General features: G+C 42.8%; 3 protein-coding genes across 4 annotated transcripts; 2 read left to right on the top strand and 1 right to left on the bottom strand.

Moving 5' to 3' along the window:
- Positions 1–484: 484 nt before the first annotated feature.
- Positions 485–1,725, top strand: BDCG_17154 (uncharacterized protein; the record flags this gene model as incomplete). The annotated part of the gene is made up of 3 exons (XM_045426304.1): positions 485–537; positions 1,170–1,208; positions 1,476–1,725. 3 exons carry the CDS (start codon positions 485–487, stop codon positions 1,723–1,725), a joined length of 342 nt encoding a protein of 113 aa, XP_045277229.1.
- Positions 1,726–3,787: 2,062 nt separating this feature from the next.
- On the top strand, positions 3,788–4,237 carry BDCG_05622 (uncharacterized protein; the record flags this gene model as incomplete). The annotated part of the gene is made up of 1 exon (XM_045421314.1): positions 3,788–4,237. The coding sequence occupies one exon, from the start codon at positions 3,788–3,790 to the stop codon at positions 4,235–4,237; it is 450 nt and encodes a 149-aa protein (XP_045277228.1).
- A 504-nt stretch (positions 4,238–4,741) lies between these two features.
- On the bottom strand, positions 4,742–9,152 carry BDCG_05621. 2 transcript variants are annotated; one of them, XM_045421312.1, is made up of 7 exons: positions 8,653–9,152; positions 7,919–8,539; positions 7,448–7,845; positions 7,075–7,350; positions 6,527–6,991; positions 6,329–6,438; positions 4,742–6,258 (listed from the first exon to the last, which is right to left on the bottom strand). In XM_045421312.1, the coding sequence occupies exons 2-7, from the start codon at positions 8,150–8,152 to the stop codon at positions 5,483–5,485; spliced, it is 2,259 nt and encodes a 752-aa protein (XP_045277227.1). In that variant the 5' UTR covers positions 8,153–8,539; positions 8,653–9,152; the 3' UTR covers positions 4,742–5,482. The 2 variants fall into 2 exon arrangements, with proteins under 2 accessions (XP_045277227.1, XP_045281324.1); XM_045421313.1 differs by having other exon boundaries at positions 5,107–6,258; positions 7,919–8,699.
- Positions 9,153–13,728: the final 4,576 nt, after the last annotated feature.

The following is a 13,728-nucleotide window of genomic DNA, read 5'->3' as shown; positions in this document are numbered from 1 at the left end:
GCGTGAGCCCCGCTGTGGTCAACATGCATGGGTTCGATCCCAGAATGGACTTAAAAATTCCTAACAAATACCCTTGAACATTTTAACAGTGCCAAGAGACATCCCAGGAGTGTGCCCTAGAAGTCCCGTGAGCCCTAGGACTGACTGAGTCCATTATTAAAAAGGAGCCATTGTGGGGAGGCCACTGAAGGGAGCCACTGAGGGGAAGTATTGTACTCTGTGGTAGCTGGTCCGAGGGGGGGTGTTGGGGGTCCCGCGGTTGGTCGGCCCTTCTACCAGCAGGCGCTGGTGGTGATTGAGCTCTTTTGCCCCAGTAGCCTACAACAGTATAACCTGTCAGCATGTTCACGTGACTTGTAACTATGTAGTGACGTCATTTTTCGAACATAAATTCATTCGCGAAGTCGCGTTTTCGATGAAACCAATTCTAATCATGTTAATGAAGACGTATAACACACAAATCTAGCCTCAGGTGTCAATGGCCATGGCTACTACAGATAGAACTACGCCAGAAGTTTCACAAATGACGCGCCGGCGGTAAGTTCCAATCAGCAGCATGAAAAATAACTAGAGCTAACAAGGGTGTTCAAGCCGCCAAAACCTGAAAAATGGTTAATTCTGTTGTCAAAGGTTCCTTATTTGTAGTGGTCCTAGGATGGGGATCCTATATTAGCATGACAAGGGGGTAGGTAGTTGACAACTGGGAATTTTAAACTATGAGCGGGCTCGGAAAGGCTTTCAGATCAGCAGCTCATATCAGTCCGATCAATTTTGACCTCCAAGATTTCCCCCATTTTTGGAGTATGTGCTATGGATCAACCGGTGCATCACTCTCTTCTGATGAAATGTGACAGCCAGGAAGTAATGCGCAAAAGGAATTCGCAAACCTATCCAAGAGGCGTAAAAGTTGCTGCCCTCTTGGTTGCGGGATCGGTTTGCCCAGCCGATTCGACGGCAATGCAAGCTAATCTGGTCGGCATAGCTGGATATAGCATTAGGGGGTACCCATATGCAAAGCAGATGTGATCAACCAGGTGCCAGAGGATCGCATCGATGATAGAATAACGTTTTCCGTCGGTCGCTGTGAAGAATGCACCGGGTATATTTCACAGGGCGCTGCTCATTGAGTACTGAACAATGTGCGAAAACGAGCTGACGAAACTAGCTAGGGGAAACGTGGTATACATGCCATGTATGGCTCTGTTCATGTATGCCAGTTAAGAGGCTCTATTTATCCTGGTTACTGTTGTTAGAGGGTTCCTGGCTACCCGAAGGAAATCGGAGATTAAGTGCCTTAGAACAACAAGAGAGAAAGCCTTTCGAAAATTCTGACTTTCGATCAATGGTAAATGAATCAATGCACCAACGGCGGTTGAGACACCCGGACCAAAATCCAACGGAAACAGTAAGGGAAACAATTCCAAAAACAGCCCATTCCATTTGACCAGCTAGGCTGATATATTTTACGTTTTCAGGGGTGGAATCATATTTCGCCGCACTATGACATCTGGCACCAATCAACAGCGCTCTTATCTGGCCCCATCTACTGGAATCAGGCGTTTCACCAGCAACGACCGATGCTTCAGCGCCATGGCGCCTTGTTGGGATATTCTTCCAGCCGGGATCAATCACTATCACCACCGCGACTTTTCCGTTGGGCAGGGTAGTTCACAAAATCTGCGGCATGCTTTGATGTTAGGGGCCAGCGCAAAGTCAAATCAATAAAAATCGACTTTGGAAGACTGTCGACGTTGCGGCACCCAGCCAAACCCTCTAATCACGGCGGATGGCGTTGAGGCTGTCTGACGTGGTTCGAATTGGGCGGTTCCGTTTGGCTTGCTCTGGGAAAGTTTGATATCGTCGAGGTTGAGAGACTTTTGACCACGCCCGCAGAAGTGCTTCTGAAGATAAGCAGCCCATTTTCCACATGGCTTAATATCCAGCCTCCAGGCAAAGCATGGCTTGGTATCACTTCAATGGACTTTCGCTGCTCTCCGGTGGCAGGTTGGTGGCGAAATTGTGCCGTTCGCAAGGCACCACAAATGCGTTGGTTGAAAAGCTGGCTTTTCCAGGGCTGCATAGCAACGCCCATTTATGTTCACATGCTAGACCAAGGCATCTCGTCGGAGTGATTGTGATGGCCATTTGGGCCGTTTGGCTGTCTGCAGGTTTAAGATGCGGCTCTGCACTATATTTGGGTCCCAAACCCTTGGAAGCCCACGCTTGCTGTGTTTCGGCCTAAGCACTGTACAACCACACAACATGCATCAGCATGGCATCTGCAGGGTGTCCACGGTACCACACTTTTCTGGTAAATGGGAAATTTTCCCTTCCAGGAAATAATGAAATCATGAAGTTTCTAGCGCGAAACTCATTAGTTCAAACTTCAGGCCCCAATGTTCAGCCTGTCAAGGATCTTCACAAGTTACCCACCAGCGATCAGCAAGTGGAAGAAAAATGCTTGACTTCTGGCTAAAAGCCAGCAGTTTCGATGCGACTGTACCCACGAATTCTCTATCAAGGTGGTGTGTGAAGGATGAGGGTATTCCAGACAGAGAAAATCTTCAGTCTGCTAGCTCGTTTTTTTGTAGTGATCTTTTTTTTCTGCACCTGAAACCAAATTCTGGAGCATGGGAATGATCTGATACGATGAATTTACTCTTCATGCTTTTCTTGAAGCCGATCACACTTCAGCATCTCCATTCTGACTGACCAGCGATTGGAAAACTTTGACTTTCACGCAACTGCGCTCTGGGCAGCTAGTGGTTAGTTCCATCCCCATGCGATTTACGCCTCTGGCTTTAACTTCTCGTATTTTCATCACGGCGCCGGCCAGGATTCCCGCTATTCATCCATGCTTGCTCGAACACCCTAATATTCGAGGGCTAAAACTATTTTATGGTGAGGAGAACAGGTGAGGAGAACCGCAAAGCGAAAATCACGCTTTCACGATCAACTTTGGCACTGCTTCCCGCCCCTTTAGTGTTTGGTTTCAGCTGAAAGTCGACGCAATTTAACCCTCGTATTCGATAGTCAACAATTTGTTGGGCGGGTTGTTTTTGTTGCCCACGAAGCCCTGGAACTGCATAGTTCTGCGTCACTCTTCATCAAGAATCTTCAAGGATGTTTCATGCCTCGCTGAAAGCCAAAACCCCAACAGAGCCTCAGTCGGGAACACCGCCAATTGGAAAACGCATTCGGCTGAACCGTTGACTGCGTGCGGGGATGTCGGCTTTAGCTCGAAAAGGAGCAAGCGAGGCTCCAATCACTAGCAGCATTCCCGCACCCTAGAGCCAAACAGGAGGAAACTGCTGCTTGAGCAAGGCCCTGAGAGTTTGAGTGGCTTCCAGCGACTTGGCGGCGAGGCGCTGTTCCACCCCGATATGAATTGCTTGTTCTCCAGGACCCCGTTATGATGGCTGAGGAAGAGCGTGGATTTGCACCTAAATTAAGAACAATCACTACGCGGATCCCCTGCCACTGCTGCCAGGCTGATTTAGTTTCCCAAACACGGATTGAAAATATTTTTCACTCTCTGACACAGATATCGATTCTTTTTCAGAAGCCAGTAGCCAGCGGTGTGGCCGTGTTTAGTCAATTCAGCCACCACTCACTGACAGCCTGGAGCGATAAAATATATATATTAGCTTCTTCCCAGTTCACGTTTCCCATTCCCCATCCCCATCACACTTCTTTCCTTTTCCAATTGTATCAACCAGCAATAATAAATCCTCTCCACACTCCCACCTTCGATCACCAAAACAATACCAAAAACAATACCATCAAAATGTCTTCCTTCACCATGAAGCGCTGGCCTCTGGTCACGACCCTCCTCATCCTTCTCTTCGGCCTCGTCGCCTCCGCAACCCCAAACAACCCTAGTGACCTGATCGCGATCACTTCCGTTGAGCGTCGCGCTCAGGGCCTTGAAGCCCGCGCCCCCAAGAGAGGCGGTGGAGGTGGCAGCAGCGGCGGCGGTGATGATGACGACGACGACGATGATGATGATGATGCGCCTAGCAACCAGGACTTCCAGACCTGCCCTAACGGCGGCACAACCTGCAGCGAATGCTTCGGCCCCGGCTACGTCTCCTGCATCACCCCTTCGAACGTCTGCTACAACCCATCGACCCAAACGCGCAGCAAGGTCTGCGCCGCACAAGACATCTCCGGCGCGACTCAGCTCGCTGGCTCCCTCGGCCTCGGCGCGCTGGGATTAGCGGTTGCTTTCCTGTAAGCTGGGTGTGGCTGGGGCTATCCTGCGAAGTCGTGATACCGTGCAGGGTTTCGGAAGGGATGAAATTTCTCCGTTCGTCGGTTTTCCTCTCTCCACATTGTGAAAACCCTTCAGACCTGTCCATCCCCGTTGCCTTGATTCATTTCAGCCTTAATATCCATTTTTCCAATTTTTATTTTCTATTTTAGCTCGATTCCCCCCCCCTGCGTTTTTGTGCACGTTAGTGATTTGTTCCCGAGCTATCTATCATGCCGTCATACATGCGAAGCATCTTTTCGGGGTGTTACATATGTCTTCACACATTAATGTATCTTTTGTCCTTGTTCGACATCCCATCCCCTATTTTTATTTTCACTCTGAAGATTGTTTTTTTTTTTCAGTTTGCTAGAGAGAATAAACGAAGGTGTAATTTCGACATACGAATGTGAACGGTAGACGGTTTCAATGAGATATGAGAGACAACGTCAACTTTTTTCATAACTCCATATTTATGACCTTTTGTTTCGGAAATCCCGGCACCTACGTTTCTTTTCATATTCATATGAAATGATAAAGTAAATAAAAAATCGCCTCTTCGGTATGTTGACAAGGACAAGGAGGAAATGAGAAAAATCATGATGAAATATCTGCTTTCTCATCGGATTATGATTTTTTTTTTAACACGAGTGTCTTTGCTCTTCTACTAACCCCCTCCCCTCCCCCATCCATCCCATGAGAACCGCATAACATGAAGCCGAAAAGAAAACGTCAATGTGTCCCCAGTTTTTATTGACTCCTTGAATTTCTTCCTTTTTTCCCCGGACTCGATTTCTTCCCTTCGATGTACCCTGTGTGAACAGGAATGTGAAATGGCAATTATAAAACTATAAGCCATATAAATAAACCATGTTGTAGCTAAACTATAACTTATATCTACTCCGTGCAGGTATTTGTAATAACAAAAAATGTAGAAACCAAAATCTGCAGACAACTTGGAATGATCAACTTGGAATGATCGATAGAGGCAAGAAAGACAAGCTTCTTTTCCCTCCTCTCTTTTCTTTTTTTCCCTCTTTTTTCTTTTGAAGGCAACATATTCAAAAAAAAATTTAACAAGCCGTGCACTTTATGAAGGAATTTAAAATATCAAGAAAATGAAAGAAAATACCAACTCTCGCGACGAACCGCACGTAACAAAAATAGGGAAAGCAAAAGCATAAAAAAACACACTACCAGACTCGATTTACTCTCCTACCTACATACCCCTTACTTTCCCAAATCTCTCGACCGCCCCCTATGCAGCGAAAACCCCCCAACCCCAACCCCAATCCCCTCATTATCCCCCAACGTCCTCTTCAACCGATTCTCGTGCCGGCCATACGGCTCCTTCGCCTCCTCGCGCGCCATATCATTAATCCACTTCCCGTTCGGCGCCACGGTCTTGCCCTTCGACACCTCGCTGGCCAGATACAGCCACGACAGCGCGTTGCCGACCGTGCTCACCTCGTCGCTGACGCTGTCCGCGGCCCAGCTGCTGAGGCGGTAGTAGAGCTCGTCGTCCGTCCAGAGGTTGTAGAGGTGGTGCGCGACGGCGTCGGAGTCGCCGACTTCGACGAGGAAGCCGTTTTTGCCGTCCTGCACTTGCAGCGGGATGCCGCCGGCGAGCGTGGCGATGACGGGCTTGCCCTTGTGCAGGGCCTCGGAGACTTTTACCTCGAAGCCCTCGCGGGTGGAGAGTTGGAGGGCCACGCGCGCTTTGGAGAGGAGGGCGTTGAGGATCTGATCCGAGGGCGGGATGTGCATGACGCAGATGGAGGACTTGAGGTGGGCGAGGTTGTTGTCGATGTGCTCGATGACGGCGTCGTAGATTACCACGCCGTCCGGGTCGTCGACAGAGCCGTGTCCGCAGATCAGGAGCTTGGGAGGCTTCTCTTCTTTGGGCCGGTTTTCGCCGAAGAGGATGCGGAATTTTTCGTATGCATCGAGGAGGTCGAAGATACCCTTTGATGGGTCGAAGCGGGCGATTTGGACAATGTACTCGTCTTGAATATTTTGTCAGCCATGTGTGTGTTCATAAATGCATCGAAAAGACAATGGCGGGGAAAGACATACCATCTGGATAATCAATGGTGGTCATGCCGATTTCGCGACATTTCGCGTTGAAGATACGACCGTAATAACCAATGTCAAAATCGTCCATGGTCTTATTCAATCCATCGAGCCTGCGACATCCATGAAAAGGAGCGTAAGCAAGCTGAACCATTCCAGGCACTGCAAAAAGAGTGGAGGGGAAAATAGAAAAATACCCACCAATCTGTCGACGCCGGCAAGTACCCCACCGTCTCTCGCGGCACCATATGCGGCACAAAGCTCGAGACGGGATGGCTAATAAACAAATCCGCGCACTTGATGCTATCCCAGAAATAATTCCACGCCTCTGCCTGCGGCGTCGTTGGATCCGCAATCAGGTCGCTGCGGACCTGGATGTGGCTGCGGTAGATGACAGGCCGCATCGGCGTCACCTCTTTAATCAGGGGGATTAGACCAGGCATCTGTGGATCGTCGATGACGATGACATCCGCGCCGCCCTCGCATGGGGCGGAGAGAGGCCCGCCCTTGCCGAACCAGTATCGTTTGGCATTGCCGACGATCCAGTCTGTGAGGGCGGCTTTATTTTCCTCTGTAAGACGTTCATCGGGCTTGGAGACGCCTTGGAAGATGTTGTGATTTGTCTTTGTGATGCGGAAGACGGCCGGGCGCGGGCGGGGGACGTACCTAGAAAGAAGAAGAAAAAAAGACATTAGGGGATCCGCCACGAGATAGGCATTAACTAAAATAATAAGATTGTCTAAGCTCACCACTTGAAATCCACGCCCAACGTTTCCGCAAATCTGACCAGCGCATGCCGCATCAGCGCAACACCACCGCCCTGCGGCGTGGCGCTGAAAAACGCAACTTTGACTTTGCGCTTCTTCAAATCATCCGCATATTTCAACACAGAATTCCACGTGCGAGAGCCAACCGTCAGCTCATAATCCGACAAATTAGCCAGGACAGCATGGAAGCCGCAGTCAACCTCCACACCTCCGCGATACCCCACCTGCAGCAGAGGCGCCTTGCTAGGCCCGAAGAAGCTGTAATATTGGTTAGCTTTTATTTTATTTTATTTTTCACGCATGTATGAAGCGAAATCGAAAAACCGAAATGATAAAAAAGAAGGGGAAAACATACGTGATGCACTTCCTCGCCACCGACTCAGCCTGCTCATCCAACGTCTTCGTATTCCAATACTCCCGATTAATCCAGCCGACGCTATGCACGCCCTTGCCGTGCAGGACCAGCGGCACGATATCCAGCTCCCCCCATAGGCGGGGACACAGATGCGGGCAGCGCTCCGCCAGCTCGTGCGGCAGAGCAATGCCGATGAACTTCTCGAGGTGCTCGCGCTCGTACTTGCGCAGCTCATGGATGACGAAGTCGGTGATGATGTCTGCGGTGGGGTGGAAGCTCTCGTCGACGGGGAAGTGGTGCTCGGAGAAGTCGAGGAAGTAGGTTGTGTCACGGATGGCGAGGGCGATGATAATGTCATTATTTTCGCTAGAGCGGACGGAGATGCCGCCGTAGATTGTCTGAAATTGTTTTTTTTTTACGAAATTAGTCACTGGGAAATGAATGGGGTATGTGTGTGTAGCATGTATATACCTCCGACGGCGGCCCCGTCCACTTCTTCTTCGCAACCCGATCCTGCAGATCCCGCTTCTGATAAACGGAGGTCCGCCGCTGGAAACGCCGGTCCTGGAACGCGGAGATGACCATGTCGACGTATGGCCTCAGATGCGGCGTGTGACGCCCCTCGCCATGCTTGTGGTTGCGGTGAGAGTTGGAATGGTGCTCTGGCAACGAGCCCTCTTCCGTAAGGTTCTTCTTCAGGAACATGGTTGCGATGGGAAGCGGGTGGTTCCGGAATAGCTGCGATGGGGCGATGGGGGTGATTTCTGGTTAGATTTAGACAGAATGGGGAGAGAGAAAGAGTGGTGATCTTCGTGCAACCGGTCTATATATCAAGAACGGCTGGTTTCGGGATGGATGGACTGATGGACTGATGGACTGATGGATGTGTATATATAGAGATACGACAACAACTGTTCTCCTCGCAAATCCACCCGGGTTGAGTGATGACAAGCCGTCTGAACAAGAGCAGTCTGGGAACTGATAGGATAGAATATGCCAGGCTAGAGCACTCCAGCTGTGAAGAAAGATGCGGCGGCAGAGACGGCGGTATTTGAGACAATGGGTGAAGTTGCAGCTGAGCATTTCCTAACCCTAGAATTCGAAAGTTAGTTTTCTCCTCTCCTTCTCCTCTTCCCTCTCTCTTGCGACTGTACTGTACTGTACACAACAATACATAAAGGGGCGCGGGGGATGAGGGAGCAGACCTTACTACTTGTACATACAATCAACAAGCTACAAACACAATGAACCCAACCCACCCACTCGCAATATAATATCACCAATTGACAGACACCCCTTCCCATCCCCACGCAGGCAAAACTTTTCGCCTCCCGGGCCCCCTTAAACAAACGCTCTTCCCCCCTCCGCCCCCCTGGCTGCCCCGCCGCGAATCAGATCCATGACGTCGATACTTCTGACGCAGATGGGCCCCGGAGATCCCGCGGTTCAATCTTTCAGCCGTTTGTCTCATTGTAATGTACTGTACCTAGACAATAGGTTCGACTGGTTGGGTGGTGATTGGTTGTATAGTTACGGAGTAGAGTTTACCTTCGTCATTGTTTTCCTTCGTAACTTTGCATGTTAGTTGAAGCTGGAGAGAACTGGTGTATACAGAAAACTTGACCTCGCTAAGTGCGCCACTTGACCTCATTACATAATCATGACCCCGACCTCGCACAATACAGTAATAATCAGTTGGTAATTGACTTTCAATCTTTCAATTCACTTAACCTTTCAAATTTCAATTCACTCATTCTCATTCACTCAGTTCATCAATCAATCAAAGCATTAGCTGATTCATAATCAATTAAATGAACAGACAAATTCATATAGAATATAAAGAGATATTTTACAGAATTTTAAAATATATTAAGATAAAAATATTTAACAATTAATTTTAAATTGATTTTAAATTGATTTTAAATTGATTGTTAATTAATTATAATAATAAAAATAAATTCAATCTATATATTTAAGTAATTAACAATTGATTGAAAATCAATTGATAATCAATTCAGTGTAAATTATATAAATACTTACTTTATTATTAAATTCAAGAATAATTTCAGTATTAAATTGATTTTAAATTGATTTTAAATTGATTCTGAATTAATTATTAATTAATTATAGTAATAAAAATAAATTCAATCTATATATTTAAGTAATTAATAATTGATTGAAAATCAATTGATAATCAATTCAGTGTAAATTATATAAATACTTACTTTATTATTAAATTCAAGAATAATTTCAGTATTAAATTGATTTTAAATTGATTTTAAATTAATTTTGAATTGATTGTAGAATTGATGATAAATAATTAAGTGATTTCAAATTACAAGAAAAGATGTATTGAGCAAGGTCAGATAGTGATACAGATGAGATCAGCTTATATAACAAGATTAAGTAATGCACTTAGTAAGATTAAGTGTCTTGAAAAATAATGTTGTTGTATTATATTGTAATTTAACTACGCGAGTTACACTAAATGAATAGATTGAGGTGGCACGTGACTAGAATAAATGTAGTAATTAGACTGATTATGTGACCGTGTCTGAGATCAGAATCAGAATTTTTAATAGTTTCATTATCAATTTGACAGATCTTATTACACAGTTCTAACATTAGATAGTAGTTTCATACTGTCTCAGTAAGACTTACTGTCTACTCTTATCACATTTTTCAAATAAGATTATGATTTCCACTTCTCAATTTTGTGATTCAAAGGTTGCTTAAGCCAGTGTACGATTACAGGCGTACGCCGGCTTCTTATATATTGAATCTCGTATGTTAAATTAATTAGTGATCACTAGAGCTCTCTTTACATTCATACACTAGTAGTTTGAAAGTGACTGTGTTATTATCTGATGATTGTATATTCTTCTGAATCACATTCTTCTTCATCAGATTCAGTTACACTTATGTGATTATGTTATACACTCTAGCTTTATACAGATTAGCTCATTACTAGTGTTTTATAATTGTATAATCTATTTCTGATTTGACTAGTATTCTGTGTACACTCTTACAAAGAAACTTTCACTATATTATATCACTCATTTACTAACTTTTCTCATTCTTTAACTATCTTCTTCATTTCATTATCATTGAATACTACTACTATTCAAGATTTCTATCTCTTCTTCTGTTTAACTCTTTTCATCTGTTTATCTATCACATTGTATGTGTTTCTGACAATGACTCTCTGTTCTTATAATAAGTGTTATTGTAGTACTCATACTGAGCAGTTTATTAGTAGTAAGTGTAATATATTATGAAATGTGATCAGAACTTGTTTATCTTCTAACAATTGTCAGAATATACTATTATAAATAGCACATCTTCTTCACCTTCTTATACACTTTTAATCATTTCCTTCTCAGCGGGTTTCTGATCATGTTTTCTGACACAATTTTGCATAAATGCAGATACTGATATGTTTGTTTTTATTCATGTAGAATCTTCATATGTTGACAGATCTGCATTCACTGATGATAGTGAACTCAGTGTTGAATCATTAATTAAGAACTTAAAGAATGTGATAATGAAGAAATTATCTGTGTTATATATGACTGAGTCTCTCACATCTTTCTCTGCTCTCTCTATTTCTTTCTCTATTACTTCTCTCTCAATCTTCTATATCTGTCTCTGTGTCTGATTTCTCTCTCACTATCTCTGTTCTCACAACTCTCACTTCTGCTACTTCTGATTTTACTGTCTCTGCTTTCATTATTAACTCTCTCTGTTTTAAGAAGATGTTGTGTAGACTTAATAAATCATCTCTCTCAGTGTGTATACTCTCACTCTTCTTACTAACTCTCAGAATAATTTATTGTATAAAGACTGTATACAATATAACTATCTGAAGCTCAGTTATAAATGCTGATTATTATGTTTATTTTAAATATTTATAATAAGATAATTATTTATTCATATCAGAGAATCATCTCTCTCTTTAACAGTGTTGAGATTGTAAGTCTTTTTCTTTTTCATCTTTTTCTTCTGATGCTGATTTTTCTGTTCTTAAGAAAAATTATTATGAGTTTTACTGTGTACAAAGTCATGATATTCACAGACATTAAGAAACTTTTCATGACTGTTAAATTCAATATTACAGGTATATCTGCTCTGATTAATATCTTCAGAATAATCAATCTGTATCAGTCTATTCTCTGATGATTATTATCTGACTTTGTGATGCAGGTGAAGAATATCTGTGTTTTCAGAAACAGAAACATGAATATTATACTCTTTTACACCTACAGATGTGAGACTTATACACCTTGTCTGAGATATTATTATGAGAATAAGCTGTTCACACACTGTGTTCTGCTTTCTGTATTTCTCTATGTCTCTCTCTCTCTTTCTGAGAAGTCTTGTATGTGTTGTAATTATGTGTACAATTCTAAGACTAGTGAGTGTTTATTTAATAATTGTTATTCCTACTTTTATAATTTTTATATGCTAACAATGATTCTTAGTTGCTCTGATGTCAGAGATCATTCTGATTAAAGATGATAATACTGCTGAAACTACTCTCTCTCACTCTCAAGCTTCTTTTATTGCTTTCTCTCTCTTCTTCTCTTCTGCAGAGAAGGTTGTGTGCACACTGAGTTATAAGTATTCAGTCTCAGATGACTTCTGCTGTCATTCATCTAATTCTGTGTCTTCTCTTTCTTCTATTTCTTCTGTCTTCATCTTCTCTACTCTGACTTCTGATTCTGCAGGTCTCACACTCTTCTTCAATTTCTCTACATGTACATGTGTGCATTTCTATATTGACATTTCAGTCAATCTTGTAATAAATGACATTAATGTTATATACAGAGTGATAGAGAAATCAGAGATATATACAGTGTTATTATAAGAGTAACTTATAGCTCTTGAATTTCTTACAGATCTTAAGTTTTGAGATTTTCTTTATTTTTGATATTTTTCAGATGATGTGATGTTGAAAATAGATTAATATATAGTATATGAAAATGAATAAGATATATATAATAATATTTATCTTTTGCAGTTAATTCTTACAGTTGATGACTAATTCATCATCTCTTTTCTTACACTTTTTCTTTATCTGCTAGTCACTACTCTTATACAATCTCTATATAATACAGTGTTCAGTGACTAGGTTCAGCAGCTTCTATCTTTTGTAATTCTGTCTTATACATTATACTGTCTCTCTTCACCTGCTCAGATCACTACAGTGAATGACTCATTGAAACTAATCTCACTCAATCTCTGAGTGTTCTCAGAGATTAAGATGACTTAGTCTCACATATCTACAGATGTTTCAGATGGTTCATTCTCTGTAGTCTCTGCAATTGAACTGATGTAAACAGTTAAATTCAACTCTGAATTTCTTTTTCTTCTATAATCTGACTCATATGTAAGTCTGCTGTTTTAAGACTGCTCTTTGCTGTGTTGCACTCACTGTCTGCAGTGTGTTATCATACAATCAGCTACAGTCTCATCACTTATTAAAGTGTGATATTTGCCTGATTTCTTCATTTCTTCTCATTCTTTTCTTATAATTATGAAAAGATCAGAATAAGTGAGATTATCTGATTCATAAGTGTCTATGATTTCTCTTACTTCATAAGACTTTTCAATTATAAGTCTCTTCTTTTTCAACACTGATGATAGTGCTGTGAATAATTATAATCTGCTTGAGTCTTACATCTTTACTTTTATAAGTTGTGAATCATTGATTAAGTTGTGTAAGACCTGTCTCTCTAATTCTTTCAATGTGTACATTCTCAGAGAATGTGATTTGAGTATTTTATATGACTCAAGCCACCTAGGTTAGAACTTCTCAGAACTCTCATTATATATAAGAACTTACATTTTCATCTTGAGACTTGATTTCTTAATAAGTGAGTCTTATATTCTTTTCAATTGAATTGCTCAGTTCAGAAGTAACTTATTAGCTTTTGCATGTGTGTGGCTGATCTCTTTCAATCTTGATTCTGTATTCACAACTATTGCATCTGTGACTACTGTGTTCATAACTGCTGTTTCCTCTTTCACCTTTTTCAAAGCATTCTTCAGGATGCGCGGATGCAATTCATATAACAGGTAGAATGATGAATACTTAGTAACTGCATGCTGCCGGATTTGTGTGGCTAATAGCACCTGTCTGAGATATTCATCTTATAATCTTGTAGACTTGCTCACTAGATATTTCATCAGCATGTTACTTAAGATTTCATTCAAGTGTTTCATCTTCCTGTTCATCTGTGGGTGATATAGCATTGTTCTATGATGTCTTATCTGTAACT

The sequence above is a fragment of the Blastomyces dermatitidis genome (assembly GCF_000003525.1).
Source record: "Blastomyces dermatitidis ER-3 genomic scaffold supercont1.5, whole genome shotgun sequence".
Lineage (NCBI taxonomy): Eukaryota > Fungi > Ascomycota > Eurotiomycetes > Onygenales > Ajellomycetaceae > Blastomyces > Blastomyces dermatitidis.
Note: the sequence above shows the minus strand (reverse complement) of the source record. Positions and strands in the feature narration are given on the sequence as shown.